Source organism: Neolamprologus multifasciatus, chromosome 6, assembly GCF_963576455.1.
Source record: "Neolamprologus multifasciatus chromosome 6, fNeoMul1.2, whole genome shotgun sequence".
NCBI classification, from domain to species: domain Eukaryota; kingdom Metazoa; phylum Chordata; class Actinopteri; order Cichliformes; family Cichlidae; genus Neolamprologus; species Neolamprologus multifasciatus.
This window is the reverse complement of record NC_140444.1, coordinates 10,520,580-10,540,306: the sequence shown is the minus strand read 5'-3', so window position 1 is coordinate 10,540,306 and position 19,727 is coordinate 10,520,580. Positions and strand designations below refer to the sequence as shown.

Sequence of the window (19,727 nt, the reverse complement as noted above, 5' to 3'; positions counted from 1 at the left end):
ACTGAATCCTCAAACCTGCTTTACAAAAACGTCTTTCACATTATCTGCATGGATATAAATGTGTCAATACACATTCAGAAGAACTGATGTGAAAAGAAACAAATATGTAATGAGACTTTTTCCTCATGCTGCAGCGCTTTAATTAGCCCACTGTGAGCCACGTGGCAGTGCCTCATTCATCCACAGCCAGTGAGCTAAACAGTTACAAAACTAACTCTCTTAGAGCAATACAGGGTCGATTTGGATGTTTAAAAGGACGGGAACTATAAATCACAGTCATCTGCAGGACTACTAAAATTTAAGGAATAATCATTTTAAACATTTAAGTACACAGCAATCTGCTCTGTTAGTGCATGAACATTTCGACTGGCTGAAAGGGCTAAAAAAAAAATGTAAAAAATATTTAAAAAAAAAAAAAAAAAAACTAATTTGGCAGCAAATTTGATTTTTGCTACAAATCTCTTGAAGAACAAATTTAAAACGCCTTCTCCACACTGGCTGAAGGTGGTGTATTTTTCACTGAGGAACTGAATGAGCTGCAGTGCCACATGGTCTGTGGTCTGCTGGGTAAAGCCTCAGAAGAGGCGTCTGCCTGCAGCTGTCAAAAAAGGGCTCTGGAGCCTGAGATATGTGTCTGAGGAAGCTGAATTATGAAAGCTGACTCTTGGGAAACCCTGTTTGATGACAGTTAGAATAAATACTGTCTCTCTTTAGTGATTACCTTTGTAAAGTTAAAAAAAAAAAAAAAAAAAGCTTGTCAGGAATAAAGAGACACGTTTTTCTTCGTACTGTCATTACATTTTGTCAACAAACAGAACAAGAATGGATGGAGCTAAAAACAGGAGCTGAACTGAAAATCTTGGTAGATTTGTTTAAGTGATGCACAAAAATAGTGAGGTGCTTCAATGTCAAGGAAAATCTTTGATGACAGTTTTGCCTGTCATCGTGAAATGTCTAGACTCGTGTCTTTAAGCACACACTCAGATTTTAACAGACGGAGTCGAGCAGTTTTCTTTGTTTTTTTACTGGACATACATAACAGCAGCTGCGTTGAGCAAAACATTATACATAATATCGGGTATCAGTTCAAACACCGGAAACCACCTGACACGATGGCTTAGAAGTAAGTTAATACTTTCATAAAACCTAAACTGCAAACAATGCAGCATTCATTTTTAATGACACCACCTTCAATTTAATCACTCAAACTGGATAAAATCAACAATGTTGTGACGCATAAAAATTTAACGAATCAACATGACTGAACTTCAGTGACATTTAACTGAAAGCATCACGTCATTTTTATATCTTAAAACATTTAAAAACCCAAACACGAGGATGTGTACAGATACGTATTTCAGTCAACGCGCTACTTGTTAACTGAGCCATTAGCTTCAGTGCTTGACTACAGACTGTGCTTACAATACATAGAGTGCAGGTGAGTTCACAGATAATTGAAGGTGATCTGATCATGTAGCATTTTATGATGTCAGACACTGAATGACAAAGGAAACGGTAAAAGCCTCTCAGGAGACAGTTTGAAAAAAAATATCATTTCTCGGAAATATGCCTGTACGAAGGAGTGGCCAACTAAAAAACCAGAGCATTACATGAAACAGAAATGATTTAAGCCTCTGCTGAATCAAGGAATTTAAAGGGAAAAAAAAATAGAGGTTTGTCCAGTTACTTTCCCTCCCAAGCGTCTTCCCGCTGCTTGGCTGCCAGGCGCTTTTGTTCTGAAAGATAAATCACACGACAAACAAAAGTCTTAAATTTATATCACTGTCTTTGCCGCATGAAGAGCAGTAAAGAGCTGAAGCCGATTGCATATTAATCTTCACATAGAACCATACATGGCATCTGTTCCAACACCAAGTTTAATATTTGTTCAGTGATGGTAGTGCAGCAGTGAGCCTAAACTGAGAACAAAGGAGCTTTTTTTAGTGTGCTTTACTTCCTGACTTCCTGGACTGACTGTCATTGGATGGCCAGTGGTTGTTTTCTGGCCCTACATACTTATTTTCCATCTGTGAAGGGAAATGGTTGCTTTACTGATTATAGATTTACTGTGACCTACACAGCAATGGACGGACTTCCTTTGGCACTACATTTGAAACTTTCCACTTTCTTCAGTTAAGTATGAAAACAGCTCCCACTTGTGGTGGTAACTTTGTGATACAACTATTGGGACAGTAATTATTTGTACTTATGTCTCAGTTTAACTGAGCACCCTGTATGACCCTCACGCGTAAGCTACTGAATCCATAATTCGTTTAGCAACCGCCCACCCAAGATAAGACTTCAGCCCAAAACGTAAGTGGAGACCCAAAGAAGTACAACGTACCTCTTGCTTCCTGGAGTTTCTTCCTCTCTGCCTCACGCTGCTCCTTTGTGAGGTTGCTCTTTACACCGAGGGCACCGATCACAAGCTTCCGAGCCAGTGCTGCACTCGTCTGAGGTCTCTCTTTAACAGGCAGGAGGTAGTCTGGGGGCAAGAGGAAAGGAGGATACATATAAATGTGGGAGATACAGAACAGTTTTTAAGCACTTTAAATGTTTAATTTGTGGTGTAATACAACCTGGATGGCACCAAAATACACTTTACAAACATCACAATAACCCCAAAACCACGTCATCTTAATTAAGCCTGTAACATATGTAACTTGCTCATTCTACATATTTCCATTTATTTCTTCTTCTGCTGTCATTTTCTTTAGCTGACTGAAAGAGTACGGATCATCTCAAAGAGAGAAACTGAACCACCAATCAGTATTTTAGTGGAGAAACTGAGGAGTAAAGCAGGCAAACCAGGCATAAGTATAAACGCTGGCAACAACATCAGCTATTTGTGTAGGCTGCACCATAGGTGAGATTCAATTCGAAGTAGAAATTCAGTTTCAGTCTGAGGAAGCGGCAGACACAAACCAAACCCACAGTCAAGAATGCCGAGGATCTTGAAAGACTAAATGGTAGTGTACTGGAGAATTGGATATAAAGCTAAAGGGTTTTCTCAACAAATATGGATTTGCTTTATTAATATACAAACACAAAATTATGAAAAATGACAAACACAGATATGTGCAATCGCACCTGAGCAGCTACGGGCTTTGGCCTTTGTTGCAGAGGAAGATTTGGAAAGTGGTCGCAACTTCATCAGTGGATTCTTGGATCTCAGAGCTTCACGAGCTTAAAAGGGAAAATGAACGAAATGTAATAGTCAGTGAGTTTAATATCTCCTTACAACTGAAAAATGTGTTTTTCTAATCTGAAGTCAGAAAAACGATGGCCCAAGTAACAGAGACACAATCTCAAAAGCTCAGGAGCAAACAGCATTAAGATTGTTGGCCAGGATTTTCTTTACTAAAACAATTCTACTTACAACATCGTCGCAAGATGATGAATCACAGCAGTGACACTTAATGCAGAGCATAATGAACTGTAATTGCCTTAAATGTGAGGCAGAGCTTTACTTACCTGCTATGGGGCTTGAGAAAAGGCCGAGGGCATGTGTGTCATCAATCCATTTAATGTCAAATCCTCTCTTTCTGAAAAGACAGTCAGAAATCACACAAGGTATATTTCACAACATGCCCTCAGTAGCATTAGCTCTAAAAGGAAGACCGTGCTCCCTAAAGATGTAAAAATCATATACTTGTGCTCTTTCATAGATTTCACAACTTTTTTTGTCTTAAAGTAAACCTATTATCCTTTCCTTATTTTCTAACTTATACTGTTACAATGGTAGATACTCATCTAAATGCTCTATTAAAAAAATTTCTTCTACTTCATCTGCATGATGTCAAGAACAGCCTGGTGGAACAGTGATCTTGGAGTGAGCACATAAGCCCCTCTCACCTGCAGTCCCACCCAATTAGAAGAACACAGCTAGCACCTAGACAAAAAAAGAGCTGCAGCAGCTGGTTTCAGACAATGGCTGAACTCAGGGCTGCACCAAGGCTCAGTATATGATAAAAAAAAAAATAGATGCAGAGGTTTACTGACATCTCTGCAAATATAAAAGGACATACAGTATATAAGGCAAAAACAGAGTTTGTACAATTCTAACATGGTTAGAGACTTACTGGTAGCACTGAAACAGCTTAAGAAGATCTTCTGTTTTGAACTCTGTAGGGAAATCGTAGATCTCTACAATATGAGATAGTTCATCCTCTGTGAGGTCAACGTCATCATCATCATCATCATCATCATCATAACTGCCTCTGTCCATGTTGTAGTAATCAAACCTAGGCTCTTGGATTGACTCCTTCTTTTTTCCTTCCTTCAAAGCCAGCTGTGCATGCAAGGCAGGCAGGAGAGAAGACAATGATGAGAAGAGAAAAAGATCTGTTTTGCATCATATTAAATAGGATTTTTAGGTTAATTATCAGCAGTGTGTATGTGAATCTGGGTGGACATTATTCTGCTTGTCACTTTTAAAAACACACTTTTTTTCTAAGGCTTTTTAGGAGTAGTACCAGAGTCCGCTTGTAGTCAGTTTTAGTCAGCTGTTGGTCACTCTTAATCTTTTATATTTTGTTAATTTTATTCATTGTATATTTTATTGTCTATTTTACTCATGTTTTAATATTTAATATATATACTGATTTTTTTTTATCTTCTTTTTCCATTTATGTATTTATTTTATTGGTATTTATATTTATTTCTTTGTCTGCTTAATGTATGGTTTTTAACTGTTATCTCTGTTTTATTATTGGAAAGCACTTTGGTCAACTTTGTTGTTTTTAAAGTGCTATATAAATAAAGTTGGATTGGATTGTCTTGGGTTTTGATCATCAAAACCTAAATCAAGCTCTCACCTCTTCAAGCAGATGTGGATCCAGACAGTCTCCATCATCGTTGAACAAGGTGTCCCAGCTCTCCTCTTCCTGCTGTGCAGTATCGCCTGCCTCCACTTTGGCTGAAGACTCCCCATTAACCTCAGCCTCTAAACCCTGTAATCGGTCCTCCTTCACATCTGGCTTAACGTCGTTGTTTTGCGCTTCACCTCCATCTCCCCCAGCGGGCGATGGTTTATTCGCTCCTCCAGCTTTGTCCTTCTTGTTCTTGGCGTTCTTTCGTGCTTTGTCTGTGTAGCGAGGCCTGGTTTTTGGTTTAACTTCTCCCTGAGTCTGAGCTTTCTCTTTCGAGGCATGAAGTCGTTGTTTGGGGACGTACAGAGGCTGACTTGGCCTCTTTGATTGAGAGGGAGGTGTAGGTCTTGGTTGAGTTGGACCACAGTCTTCTTTAAGCTCCACATCCTCCATGGTTAAATTATATTAAAGTATCTGGATCATGGAGGAACGAGAACATGAACATTGTCAGACCTTCACAGATTTTCTAAACACTCTAAATTTACTTTAAATACTTTGTTAAAGAATGAAGCAGCCAGGTACGCGGCAAGCAGCCTTCTAAATAAACTGGATTTGAATAACTAGCTTCAGTTAGCTAACTAAACTTCCTCCCGTGTAGCTTGTAAAGATATTTTTAAATGAAGAAATAAATATAAAATAAATAGCGGTTAATGTTACATTCATTCATGTTCATTTATTTTCACTCAGAATATTTAATCTATAATTAAATCAAATAAATTTACTCTGTCGGCTTACCCGTTTATGATTTGTTTAACAACAGACTTTCGTCGCACACTTGACGCAAGCAAATCCTAGCGCAAAGCGTAGTGGGAAATTGTGTTCTTCTACAGCACTGCCGCTCCGAAATCCGGAATAACTACCAGGTTATTAGTTCCTTTTTCCAACGAATTTTCTTTTCCTTTGTAGTTCAACGAGTTTCCCCAAAATAAATGGTAAATATACTTTCTACCGAATCCATCTTTTCTGCGCCATCGTTTAACATAAACTACAAACAAACCAAACCCTCGGGTGCAAGAGACACGTGCACAGAAATTCAGCTCAGCCATTGGTCACCATCTTAATCGGTCAGACAGTTCTTCGCTGATTGGACAGTATTCTCCGCGTTACACACGGTGTTTCGTAAATTTGTAATTTATGAAACTTATTTGTGTAATAGAGGCGTTGACAAGCTCGCTTTACAACTATAAACACATCATCTTCACTGCAGGAGACACATTTTCTCCTCCACACCTTGATACGGTAAGACGGTATTATCATAATGAAGAGAATGAATTCTTGCACACGCCTCTGCTCTGCACAAAATGGGGAAAAGGCTTCATCCATGTTTTTATTAAAATCAGTGAATTGCATGTCATTACGCTGGAGGAAAAACGTCAGAAAAAAAAGTCAGAAATACAGAAAATGTATTTGCTGGAGAGCATTAATAACATATTAGTAGTTTTGTTTTTTTAACGTCTTGAAATTTTATAGCTTTCTTAACGGAATTAAAGGCTTTTGGTTGGTAGATTTAGACAGAAACACTCCACGTTTAAAACCATATCTGGTGGTTATGTTTTTGTTTTTGTTCTTTCTTTTAACGTACTTATTTGATCGCTTTCGATCAATTCGGATAATTCTATTTTCATATATATTTTCAATTGTTAAGAAATGTTGTTTTGTATTATAATTCTCAGTTTCAGATGTTTCTTGCAAGTTTTGTTCAAAACAAGATATCTTCCTGACTTCCGTGTCTCGCCAGGTTGGAATAATGTCGGGCTCGGGTCTGCTGCTCCTACTAGTGACACTCTGGCATCACTCCCATGCCCAAAACCTGAATCCCATGCTTCAGGTTGTTACACACACTATGCTTCCCCCTGACAATCTGCACAATCCCACACAACTCAACTATGGGATGGCTGTGACAGATGTGGATGGTGATGGTGACCTGGAAGTGGTGGTGGCAGGGTAAGTGTGAGTGTTAGTGTATTACCATGTGTGAGGATTTTTATGCAGAAATTTGTGATAAAATAATAAATCAAAATCACGTTTTCTCTCAGGTACAATGGGCCCAACCTGGTGCTGAAGTATGACAGGACTCAAAAAAAGCTGGTAAACATTGCTATTGATGACAGTAACTCTCCATACTATGCTCTGAGAGACCAGGCAGGAAATGCTATTGGAGTTGCCGCCTGCGATGTGGATGGAGATGGACGAGAAGAAATCTATTTTCTTAATACAAACAATGCCTACTCTGGTAAATATGATATTGGAAAGTCATCCTGAAATTAAAGTGTCATCAAAGTAATTTGCGGTAACCAAATAATTTTTCTTTCCCTGTGAAGGACGAGCAACATACACTGACAAGCTCTTCAAGTTTCGTAATGGTCGCTTTGAAGATCTGCTTAGTGATGAGCTGAATGTACGTCGTGGTGTTGCTAATCGGATGGCGGGACGTTCAGTCGCATGTGTTGATAGAAAGGTGAGTAAACCCACCTATTTCTTCTATCTCATTGCACATTATTGAGCACATTATACGTTATTCTAAGTTGCTGATGTTTCTGTGCAGGGAACAGGCCGTTACTCAGTCTATGTGGCAAACTACGCCAGTGGGAATGTTGGCCCTCACGCTCTCTTAGAAATGGACGAGGCTGCCAGTGATGTGAGCAAGGGCATCATCGCACTGTCTGACGTAGCTGCTGAGGCCGGAGTCAACAGGTACACAGGTGAGATGTCACAGTGTTTACCTGAAACATGGGATTTTTTTTATTTTTTTTTGAAGTTGTCAACTGAAAAGCTTCACTGTTGGCTCGTTGGTCAGGTGGTCGCGGTGTGGTCGTTGGACCAATCCTGAGCGAGTCGAGGTCTGATGTGTTCTGTGACAATGAAAATGGACCCAACTTCCTATTCAAGAATAATGGAGATGGGACTTTTGTTGACATGGCAAGACAGACAGGTGAGAATGAAGTGGGAAGGGAACATGAAGCCTAACTCAGTAGTACTTTCTGCAGTCTGTCCTTCAACTTATGGTTTCACATCAGGTATTCTTTGTCTCATCTCACTCTTCCATTATTTGGTTTCTAATTTTAGCTCTTTACCCTGTGAATGCCAGCTAGGAGGAACCTTTGTTTCACTTTTCTGAACTGAATGGCTTGTGTCATATTTCAGGCCAGCTTATAGAACAAAATGCCTGAGTGTGCATCAGAAGTTAGTGGGGGTGGTCTCTGCTTATGCAGCAACCTTTGGAAAAACCCAGAAATTATTATTATAGTCATCAAACTACATCTTTATTGATATGATGTGATTTATATATGATTTGTAGAGTTACCAAGAGTTAGAAATATTTGGAGGCTTTTATGTTTGACTGTTTATTTATCCATCAATCCTCTACTGCTTATCTGGGTTTGGGTCATAGGGGTAGCAGTCTAAGTAGAGAAGCCCAGATTTCCACCTGGCCACTTCTACCAGGTAAATTGACAGCTTTGCTTTTACACTCAGCTCTTTCCTTACCACAACAGGTCATAGCAGGTGCTGCCCTGTTTGACTTTGATCAGTCTATTTGCTTAGCTTACTGTAACATTTGCTGGCTGTCTGGTAGGCTCATACGGATAACACCTCATGAAGTAACACAGCCTGACATGTGAATATTAATCAAACACAAGTGAAAATGCTAACTGGTGAGTTTGACATTCAAGTATGTGGAGCGTCTTACTGTTATTGAGCCAGGCTGACTTATCCCCCCAGAATCCAGTCCTTATGCTAAACTAATCTAGCAGTCTCCTGGATGTAGCACTAAATTTAAAAGACATATGAAGGTCCTTTGATCACTTTTACTTAATTTTTTTTTATTGTAAAAAATTGTATTCCAGAAGCGCTGTGATTAGTTGCTTCTAACACTGTGCGGATGCAAACAGGTGTGGAGGACCAATACCAGCATGGCAGAGGAGTAGCACTGGCGGACTTCAATGGAGATGGAAAGACAGACATCGTTTATGGCAACTGGAACGGCCCACACAGACTTTTCCTGCAGCGCAGCGATTCCAGATTCCAGGTAAGAGAGGAGTGACAAAATTGGCAAAAACAAAAGGTTTTAATAAAGTGTATCTTGAGAGAAGTACAATTTTCTTTGCAGAATATTGCTACTGGAAGATTTGCTGAAGCCTCACCTATTCGCACAGTCATCGCTGCTGACTTTGATAATGACAAGGAGTTGGAGGTGTTCTTTAACAATATTGCCTACAGAGGAAATGCTCCCAATAGGCTGTTCAGGTTAGATTTCATGTATTTGTTAAATTTCCAATGAAATGTATTTGTTAATTAAAAAAAATAACTGTTACTAGATTTTTTTTTTTTTTTTGGCTTTGCAGGGTCTCAAGGAGGACTAATGCAGACCCTTTGATCCAGGAACTTAATGTGGGAGACGCTGAAGAGCCACAAGGAAGAGGAACAGGTCTGTAAACTCTTAATATCAGAGCACATTTTGTGCTGTTTTTCCTATGCATTTAACAGGCACGGTACATCTTAATGAATATCAGTTTAAAAATCTAACATATATTAAGTTGCCAATTCTTTTAGATGTGTAGTCCCAGCCAATACAGACACAAAATTGTAATATTTTAGGAAAAACATCTGTATATCACTATCAATTGAGAATGATTTTTATGGCTTTCTTGAAAAGTGACTCTAATGAAGTGTTGTTTCACCTGGTAACAAAACAATAATCAATATGTGAAAATGTTAGAGAACATCTTAGCCTGTTAAAATATATTGATGTTGCCTGAACTGCCTCTGTGTTTGGATGAGCCTCAGAAATATAACTGTCAGGGAGACTCCCCATTGACATTGATGTGTAGGTCAGTTCAGTGAAAGGACTCTGTGTGTTCTGGACAGGTGGTACTGTGACTGACTTGGATGGGGATGGACAGCTGGACCTGCTGTTGGCACACGGGGAGAGCGCCCAGCAGCCAATCTCTGTCTTTAAGGTCACGCAGGTGGGTGTGCGTGTGTGTATTTGTGGGGCGGAGTTTGTTTGTTTTTCTTTTTACTAACAGCCTAATGATATATCTACTAACTGGTCTTATTATTAATAGTTAGCGGATAATAATCCATGAACATCCTTGTTGCTAGGGATCATCCAATAACTGGCTACGGGTCATTCCTCGCACCCAGTTTGGTTCTTTCGCCCGGGGTGCCAAGGTGACAGTCTTCACCAGTCAGAGTGGAGCTCACACACGCATCATTGATGGAGGCTCTGGATATCTATGTGAGATGGAGCCAGTCGCCCACTTTGGTTTAGGTGATTTCCTTTTAAATGTTGTAGACACTGAAAAAACAGCAGACACCTCACAAGTAAACACTAGAGCAGATTGTTGGCCAAACAGCTTTTTTTTGTGATCGTGCATCTATCCTGTCAAACACTAGAACTCAGTATGTGTGCCTTTGTCATTGGTGTTTTTAGACATCTCAGCTAAACAATAGTATCCCTGATATTTTTTACTTTAAATCAGATACTGGCGTTATAACTAATGGCTGGTAAAAGTTTAAAAATTTTGGGATATAAGCTAATGTCCTTTCTTGCTAAAGGTAAGATGAGATGCTCTCACATCAGTCTGTAAAACATAGTTTGATAGTCAGGAGGCAGGTAGCATCCCAGCAGATATTTTTAAGTCTAATCCCAAAATACAAATTTGTACTTGTAAAATGTAACGTAGTATTGTGTCTTGTACCCATGACTCCCAGGAAATGATGAGGTGAAGGTGCTCGAGGTCTCCTGGCCAGACAGCACTAGTTTTACTCGAGCTCTTCAGGCTGGTGAAATGAACTCGGTGTTGGAAGTCACCTATCCCATAGAAGGGGAAACCACTGTGCTTTCCAATGACACGCAGGTACACAGCCCGAATTCCCAGCATGAATTATGAACACGCCTTTTTTTTTCTGTTAGTGGAGCAGTGAATTGAACAACACCAAAGCCTTAATCTCTCTCTCTCTCTGGTTAGTTTAATTATAAGATATTTTACTCCTACCTTTCAAAAAATAAAAGTAAATTGTTTTTAAAACGTCTCAGAATCAGCTTATTTGGTTTGGATAAAAACCGTTTCCTCTATTTTTTTTTTTTTCTTTTCTTTTTAGTGTGGTAACGGCTTTACTGTCAGGAATGGACGCTGTGCAGGTGAGCAAGTCTTAAAGATTCATAAAATAATCCAAAACCAGATATTATTTTATTTTTAATTGAATGTTTATTTTTCTACAGGTCTTTAAAGAGAATCACATGAAATGCAATAAAGGATTTTTGTGGTTTACAATAATGTTACAGGGAAAAAAATGTCTTTTGCTTTGGTTTTTAAAAGGGAGAGCTGGATGTTTTTCTTTACTCTGAGTAGATTTATTTCATTTTCCTTTTTTTAAGATTTCTTTTCTTTTTTATGGCTTTAAATGAAGTGAATAAACTTGTTCTTATCAATACACCGGCTCTTTCAAATTATTTCATAGCTCAAAAGTCAGTCTTAACTGTTCTAGTACTCACATTTTGATCCTCCAGTCTCAGCGTTAACTTTCCAAATGCTACCCTGAGTGTAACAAATGCAAGGAAGTGTTTCCTGCGTGACTTAAGAGATGCTGAATTTGCACTAAAAACCTGCTGAAACAGAACAAGACACACGAACTGTGGCTGACACAGAGTAACTGACAGTATTTAGTGCAAACCACAAAGGTTACCCTGAGTTCCCCAATTTTCCCCACTTGTACCTGTCCTCGTCTTTACACGTGGATGACCAAGTCTTCATTTTTAGTCATTCAGTTTGTTTAGTATTAATCTGATGTCTGCTTCTCTGTCTCGTCCTCCCCCACTGTTACTCTCCTCTTTTCTCTCCACCCATGCAGCATTGGCTCCATTTTATGATGGCGTTCGGTCTTCGGTCTCCATGTTTGATGCCTCCTGGTTCAAGACAGTTTTATTACAGTGTGTTTTATTCCTGTCTGCAGTAGCAGAAATGAAGTGAGACTAGTCTTTAGGGAACAGACAACCTCTATCCAGCACTGGTCACCTGGATCAAACACCTGCTAGAACAAATTACTGTGACATGCATGGGGCATGTCAGTCCTGAACTTTGCTTGTTTGTTTTGATGAGCTGGCTGCATGTGGAAGCTGTAGTGTCCAGTAACCGCAATAAGCCTAAATCATTAAGTAATTCTTTAAGGCGGGTTTTTTGTTACCTCTGTGCTACTTAGGTATCGGTGACTGTGAGCAGTGTGCATAATACCGCAGCCCTGAGTGGACATTATTAATTGTTAATTTCTTTATGACTTTGTCAGCTTTGTCTGCTGTGAAGACAAAATGCCTTTGAAAAAAAAAAGAGCTGCATAAAATTATACTTTATTTTTTTTTGGAAATAGTGTCGATATCCAGTAAATTTAAGATTTAACGATGTTTAATATTGTTGTCTTTTACACTGATTTACAGATCATATTACTGTCAAGCTAAAGAATTAAGCCAAAAATTTGATCAAGTACTGAAAACTGTGGAGCTCAGAAGAACTACACGGCCAGTATGTCATCCGTAGGCGTTGCTATGAGCAATCCTCTTCACCTTCCATGCTGAGAGTATTAATGCAGAAATGTTAACCAGTGCTGCTTTTGATATTTGCTAACTTCCATTTAGCAGCTGCTCTTCCGTGTTCCTGCTTGGATAATCGGCGTCCTTCCTTCCATCACATTTGATTTGATGATGAGGATGGTAGTGTTTTCCAAATGGGGCAGGTTCAACTAGAAAGATTTTTATACCCAATCTAAATGATGACACTCTAAGGCAGAGAGAAAAATTGGCAACAACAGATAAAGGGAGGGAAATATGGATGCCTGGGAGGTATTTATAGCGTTGCACTTGCTTGTTTACATGAAACTTGGTTTCTGTTGATGTCCAACAAGCAGCTCAGATTGAGTACTGAGCCTTTTCTTATATGTTTGTAATCATTTAAAATGCTTAATATGAGTAACACTGATTTCATATATTTGTATAATACAGATAATACAAGAACAATGAGCTCGACGGGGCTGTGATGAAACTGTTTATTTGACGCCAGTCATTTCTACCATGTGTATTAAAACAATAAGCAGTATGAAAACTTGTTCTTGCACAAAATGTCACCAAAATAAAAGAAACATTCACATTTGTGAGCCAGTTTGTTTGTTTTTTGGCAGTTATTTTTCTTTGGAAGTCTGTTCATAAAGCAAGGAAGGGTTGGTGTATTTTCATAAACACTTACGGGTATAATTTAGGAAGACATTTTTGACCCATCCCTTCTTTACTTACTGCTGCGCTTCACGCGCAATGAGTCTTTGCATAATCTAAATTTAGGAAGAGTTGCTCTCGCTCAGTGAAACCAAGAGGTTAGTACTTGGATTTGTGGCTATGACTTTAAAAAAGGAAATACAAGCTTCATCAGAAATATGGAGGATCTGCTACATTATGGATGACTTAAATGACGTTCATCTGCTGCCAGACAAAATGATTTAGAGCCGATTTGGAAGAGGTGCTGAATTTGGGGTCTAGTCTTGTGTTTGGTCCAGTGTTTTTGGGGTGCAGCCCAGGTTGATCTGGCCTACGTGGTACAATGACAGCAGATGAGGCACTACGTCCCTTTTATCTTGAAATCAGACAGGAAGGAGAGAAATGGTGGGATCACACAAAGCATTACTAGCTGCATCTTTTCATCCTTTTCATTGAGACATTACATCTTAGCAAAAGTGCATCAGCACCTGCACATTTCTTTCGTAATAAACCACTAAAGTGCGTGTTTCAAGTGTCTACTGTGAACAAGTTAAGGACATGATGGGGGGGAAAAAACTAGTGAATACTTTGTGTGAGCGTAGCTGAGGGGGTGGTTGGTGTTGGAGGAGGAGTCGTATTACATCCTAGGTTTTCCTTCATGGTTGTGAGTGATCAGGTGGACGCAGGTTTAGGAAGTATCCAGTCATCGAGCAGTGCTGCCGGACACAGAGCTGCTCCCTGAGCTGGAGCCACTGGAGCCCCGATCTTCATAGATGGAGATCTCTATCTGTTAAAAGTTGTTAAGGAACAAAAATGATCTGTGGTTTATAATAAATTGCACAAATATTTTACAGAAATGTGGTTTTGTTTTGCTTTTTTTTTTTTGCAATAAACCCAAAATTCAGAATAAGGATACAACACGCATTCCCCTTTCTATGGGATCTGTGATAAGGAGACCTCTGGGAGCATAAATCTTCTCATTCTGCTCCTGAATGTACTTGGCAATCTTCTTCAGCACCTGACACACAGACAGAAGAGGAAAGATGAGAAGCAATATAGAATCCAAACTACATGTTAATTTGTCCCAGAACATCAAAATGTATTCGATTCTGACCTTCTCGTAACGTGTCTCCATGCAGAGGAAAATGAGATATGCTGTAGCGCAGGCCAGACACCCTTCCAAGTAGGACTGTCCTCCGATCTTTTCCGCCTCTGCATAATAGTTATTCAGCGTCTTCACAGTGTCCTCAAACAGTGTTCGCTCAATCTGGAGACAGACAAAAGAGCAGAAATGGGGACAGTGAGTAGCAACAGCAAATACTGTTTAATAAAGTAACTTACTGAGCTGGAGAAGGGAAAAAATATTGCATGATTTTAATTTCGCCTTTGAAGTCACTTCCATGGAAGACGCTGTGAGTGTTTTATTGCCCGTGCACTTGCGAGATTTCAGCACAAACCTCAAACATCAGCTAACGTGTGAAACTGACCTTCGTTTCAAGAATCGTCAGTGCTGATGAGACCTGGGACTCCAGCTATGACCCAGTGACCAGCTGTGTTTATTCCTCCACATTTACAACAATACCTATGAAGCTTTAAGACGAGACCTCACAAGCAACTATGAAAAGAAAGTCATCAGTCATCAGTTGCCTACAACAACTTGAAATGGATGAAGCCACTGACTGCACTTCATACCACTGTCTGTACCCAGAAAATGCTATACCCTGTATATATGGACTTCCAAAGATCCACAAAGGAGTCCCACACAGTATCAACTCAGCCACCTAAAAAATTTCCAAGCACCTTGCAACCATCCTAGCTCCCTTGTGGGGAACACACATCATCACATCTAAACTCCGAAATCAAAACCCAAGAAGTAGAAGCCTTCACTGTTCACATCGACTCAGTGGATAGAATGATAAAGTTTACCAGGAAAGATACAAAGTATAAGTTTGTCATTTCTGGAAGCCTACGCACACAGACCAGGACCTACTCTTTGACTCCCAACACCCTCTGGAACACAAACTTGGAGTAATCAGGACCCTACAACACAGAAACTGTTCCCTTTAAGCTAGAAGGAAAAGAAATGGAACACACACATGTAAATAAAGCTCTTAAAACATGTGGGTTTCCCAATTGAGCTTTCATCAAATCAGCAAGGATGCACAGAAAAGAAGGTCAGACACCATCTAGGGAGAATCAGAAGGACAAACGAAACAATATTGCCATCCCTTATGTAGCCGGTTTATCAAAGAAACTCAGGAGAGTCTTCTCCAAGCAGGACATCCCAGTGTAGTTCAGACACAGCCACACACATTTAGACAAAAACTGGTTCATCCCAAGGAAAAAACCTCCAAACACAAACTAAACAATGTAGTGTATGTTGTACAGTACAGCGAGGAGGGCTCCATTGGAGAAACCAATGCCACCTTGACAGGACAAGACTCAGCTGTACATCTGCATCTAAAGGACAAAGGTCACTCGTCTTGAAAGACGAGTGAAAGAGGCCATCTATGTCCACTCTGAGCAGAGGGTGTGGCTTACAACACCAACTGTCTGCCACCTACAGTGCAGTTTTGAAATCCCTTCCCAGATGCCTTAACGCCCACTCACATCATGCGTCAGTTGATCTCAATAGGTCATATAATAGGGTGAGGCAAGGTCTCACAATGGTTTCACCCAAACCTCTGGTTATAATGACCCACACCCTTTTCCCCACCATGGCTCATGTGATGAGGCACATAATCAATAGTGGGTCAGCAACCCTCTTAATGGATGACTTACACCTCATACTTTTTACTCCACAGTGATAAAAGCTAGCGAGGTAATGACTGACCAAATCACAGAGCTTTGTGCGTATATCATTCTACACAGCATACAAATTTTAGCTAGCAATCAGGAATTTTGTTTGCTTTATCTACATGTGAGCCAATAGTACTTACTTAAAGAACCAATCTGAGTCATGAAACCCTTATATTGCTACATTAAAAATCAGTAAAATAAAGGGAATTAAGTGTCTGATGCTGAAAGATTCACTTTTTGTCCACCCCAAATGAACTCTACACACATATGATATGATGACATAAGCTTTTATTCTATACATGTTAAAATGATGCCAAAGATAGGGAACATGATCCTTAATAAATAACATGTTTAAAAAGAAGTAGGAAGAAGCATTCAAATACGCTGAAACCAGTGAACAACAGAGAATGTGGAGTGATTTGTAAACCAGCATGTGTTTTGCTTTACTCAGTACTGAAATGAAACGTTGTTACTGTATATGCGTTTATAAGATAGATTTCCAGCTTATTTTGCATCTATTATCAAGCATATCAATGTCATGATAATGCCTTTTAACAGACTTTTTCTTTTCAGACCATGATGGCTAACGAAGATCTAAATGCTTGTATGATCTGCACCTATTAAAACACAATATAAAACTTAGAATTAAAGCAGATTACACTGTAACTCCTCCAGTTTCCTTACCCTGCTCTCCAACTCAGAGGGGAACTTGGTCTGAAACTTGCAGGTGGTTCCTTCACTGTAGTCTCTCTGAATGAATACTTTGTTGGCCAGAGATGCACTGTGCCTCAACTCCTGCAGGTTATGAAACTGTGGGAATCAAATAACACACACACACAGAGTAATACAGTAAGGGTTAATATAGTATCTCTTTAATGAGTCCCAAAAGAGAGCTGTGTGTCCCTCTATGTGCATCCCTGAGCACCTATTCACCTGTAATGTGTACAAACAGCAGCTGATTTAGAGGAACAGGGTGATGGAGTAGATGTGATCGATCACTCGTTGGCTCAGTGTCTGCACGCTTTTCTGCCTTGTTGACTGCTGGAGCAAAGCCCAGCATCAGACATACGATCTTTTACACACACACACACACTTTCTCTTGGTCTTTCAGGAAAGCAGGGAGACGGGACAACATTTCACTACTAAACACAGATCGATTACACCGAACAAGCTGAAGCAGACCTATAGAGGCCAAACAAGTATTACATACAAGCTTGTTTATGCTTGATATAATCAGTTTTGTGCGTCACCATTATTTTTGGTTACATGAAAGCACAGATGGAGGAAAAGGGAGTCAGGCAAAGCACGGAGGAAGGTCGGGGTGGAGTGGCTTCTGTCCATGGTGCTGAACGGCTGTCCTCCGTGTGTGTGTGAGTGGGTATGTGTGTGTAGTCAAACACAGTTGCTTGTCACCGGATTAACGTGGCTTCTCAATACACAAAAAACAGATCTGCTTTCACCAAAACAGCTTAACATGGCAGGGACGGAGGGGGCTGCACTGATCCTTTTTCTTATAGCTTAGCTGACTTTCAAAAATGCCTCCCTCCCTTTTTTCTCTTTAAAAAAAATACTAGAGCGCGTTTATGTGGTAAGCAAAAAAAAAGAAGACAGAAATGAAAACGACCAAATCCTCTGGCGAAACTGGCGTGATAATGTAGGACACAGTGGTCACTCTAGAGTGATCCGCACAGTTTAACCGTGTGCAGCCTCCATGCCCTCAACGTCCGTGTTAACTGGAGCCGCGCCTGTTTCGTTTAAACCTTCATGTCACTGTTCGTGCCGGTAACCGGACCCGAGCTGGAAATTAAACCGAGCGAGTGTCTTACCTCTGTCGCCATGTTGCACCGTGCATTCGTGGCTGTAGGGACGAGTCCCTTCACGCTCTGAAACCGCTTAGTGGGACACGGAAGGGGGGAGGGTGGGGAGAGGAGGAGAGGCTAGTAATCCTGAGGGGGCGGGGCTTATTGTAGTAGCGTGTTCGGCTTTTTCTTCCGCCTCAACTTGACTTTGCAGGACGTCGGGGGGGGGGGACGACCTCCAAACCTGAAAAATGCAGCCGGAGCGGAGAATGTGGAAGTGTCAAAAACTGCAGTTCCTCTTGTGGCCACTTGAGGCGGTCTCTGAAAGGGAGTGAAATAGTTATCTGCCATGCTGCACATTTTGGTATCGATCAGATATGAACTAAATATTGCCGATACCAATACCGATACTGATATGTTTAACCTATAAAGGCAACTTATAAAGGGTTTAAGGGGTTAGGTTTCTTTTTTGGAGACCTGGAATGTCAATGTGCCTGTCTTTAATACACTTTGGGTCAGCTTGTCTTGTTTAAATGTACTACAGGCTCATGGCCTGGGGCGTGGCTGCATTGATTGACATGTGTTCTGACAGGATGCTGCAGGGCCTCATCCACTATTCGGAGTGCAATTGAGGTTTTGAAGCCATGTGACTGTTAACCAAGTGACATTAACTTGTCTGCCATTTTGGACATATGATAATATAGAGTCAAATCAATAAGACAGCAATCATACAAGTTTAGAGGACATCTGGAAGGTCAAAACTACTTTAAAGCTTAACACAATCCAAAAAGGTGAGTTAAAAAAAACTCAAACAAACTGTAAACATGTTGTTTTGATTGCTGGGTTTGGTCTTTTCTAGCCTGCTTTTGCCCTTGGAGGCAACCTCAAGAGGCCGTTTTGGGGAACTGCAGTTATTGATAATTAGGTGTTTGCTTTTAATTTCTTTAACAAAATCTCCATGTAAATTTCATGTTAAAAAAGGTTCATGAAATAAGTTTTTCCTTACAAAACCATATCTAAAATATAAATTTCTGTGACAAGAGCTTTTTGGTTTTATATTCAGGAAATGAGAGCTTGTTTAAAACAGATTGCAGTCTTGATTATTAGTAGTAGCCTATACTATAAGCTATATGTTAAAGAAAGCAGCATCATTCATCCTAAATTTTCAAATAAAATTTATTACAGCTCCATTTTGTGATTTAACAACTAATTTTTCTCTCATTTAAAAACCTTAGAAATCAGTCTAAATGGCAATGAGTTTTTTAAAACTTCAAATGTCACTTCAAGGTCTTACTTGAAGTGTCGTTATTTGTATTTTCTTTCCCATATCTGCACCCTTTACAGTAGAGCTTCCTTGTTTAACCTTCCTCTGGCATAAACATTATGAGTTTATCAGTGGGAGTGACCCATTTCACTTTACACATCATAATTTAATCCACTAGTTCAGACAAATATTTGTAAAACCAACTTTGAGGATCTATCACCAGCATATCACTGAAAATGTTGATACTTGAATAAATTAGTTAAAAGTTAAACACCAAATTTTAAATGAAGGAATTCAAACTTTTATTTCTAAATGGAATAATCAATCAAATTAAGCTGTTTTGGAAAAAAAAAAAGGCAAAATAATTTCTGATGTTTTTTTAAAGTGTTGTACAACTGTGCTTTGAAATGACAATGCCTTTTAGTTGCTAATAAAATGATTCCCATGCCAAAAGGAACATACTTACCACCTATCACTTTAATTGCTGCTGTGGTTAGATACACTCATCATGGCCACGAGTGACATGCTCATTTTGAGCTTTTAATTGATTTCAATGACTGAACTATTCTTTTTTCCAGAGTGGAATGATCATGCAGCATACATCTTCAACAACTTGTAAAAACAAGTCCTAATTTATTTTTGATTTTCTCTCATCTGCACGGGGTCAAAGTGATACATGTAGGCACAAATATACACATAGACCCACATTTATATTTGGCTAAATGTCTCTTAGCAAGTTGCACCTCGATAAA

The 19,727-nt window shown here is 39.6% G+C and overlaps 3 protein-coding genes across 5 annotated transcripts; 1 reads left to right on the top strand and 2 right to left on the bottom strand.

Annotated features, from left to right (window-relative positions):
* Positions 1-1,008: 1,008 nt before the first annotated feature.
* Positions 1,009-5,842, bottom strand: r3hcc1l (R3H domain and coiled-coil containing 1-like). Its single transcript, XM_085161741.1, has 7 exons — positions 5,607-5,842; positions 4,818-5,285; positions 4,083-4,291; positions 3,475-3,545; positions 3,091-3,186; positions 2,345-2,485; positions 1,009-1,736 (listed from the first exon to the last, which is right to left on the bottom strand). Exons 2-7 carry the CDS (start codon positions 5,262-5,264, stop codon positions 1,684-1,686), a joined length of 1,017 nt encoding a protein of 338 aa, XP_085017867.1. The 5' UTR covers positions 5,265-5,285; positions 5,607-5,842; the 3' UTR covers positions 1,009-1,683.
* A 100-nt stretch (positions 5,843-5,942) lies between these two features.
* Positions 5,943-13,012, top strand: crtac1a (cartilage acidic protein 1a). 2 transcript variants are annotated; one of them, XM_085161718.1, is made up of 14 exons: positions 5,943-6,110; positions 6,610-6,815; positions 6,908-7,104; positions 7,193-7,329; positions 7,417-7,573; positions 7,669-7,803; positions 8,762-8,898; positions 8,980-9,116; positions 9,215-9,297; positions 9,738-9,838; positions 9,975-10,143; positions 10,587-10,732; positions 10,977-11,016; positions 11,727-13,012. In XM_085161718.1, the coding sequence occupies exons 1-14, from the start codon at positions 6,006-6,008 to the stop codon at positions 11,843-11,845; spliced, it is 1,869 nt and encodes a 622-aa protein (XP_085017844.1). In that variant the 5' UTR covers positions 5,943-6,005; the 3' UTR covers positions 11,846-13,012. The 2 variants fall into 2 exon arrangements, with proteins under 2 accessions (XP_085017844.1, XP_085017845.1); XM_085161719.1 differs by lacking the exon at positions 11,727-13,012 and adding an exon at positions 11,098-11,223 and having other exon boundaries at positions 5,945-6,110.
* On the bottom strand, positions 12,888-17,970 carry golga7ba (golgin A7 family, member Ba). Of its 2 annotated transcripts, XM_085161745.1 has the most exons (5): positions 17,739-17,949; positions 16,597-16,722; positions 14,228-14,380; positions 14,030-14,131; positions 12,888-13,900 (listed from the first exon to the last, which is right to left on the bottom strand). In XM_085161745.1, exons 1-5 carry the CDS (start codon positions 17,748-17,750, stop codon positions 13,817-13,819), a joined length of 477 nt encoding a protein of 158 aa, XP_085017871.1. In that variant the 5' UTR covers positions 17,751-17,949; the 3' UTR covers positions 12,888-13,816. The 2 variants fall into 2 exon arrangements, with proteins under 2 accessions (XP_085017871.1, XP_085017870.1); XM_085161744.1 differs by having other exon boundaries at positions 14,030-14,380; positions 17,739-17,970.
* Between the last annotated feature and the right edge of the window lie 1,757 nt (positions 17,971-19,727).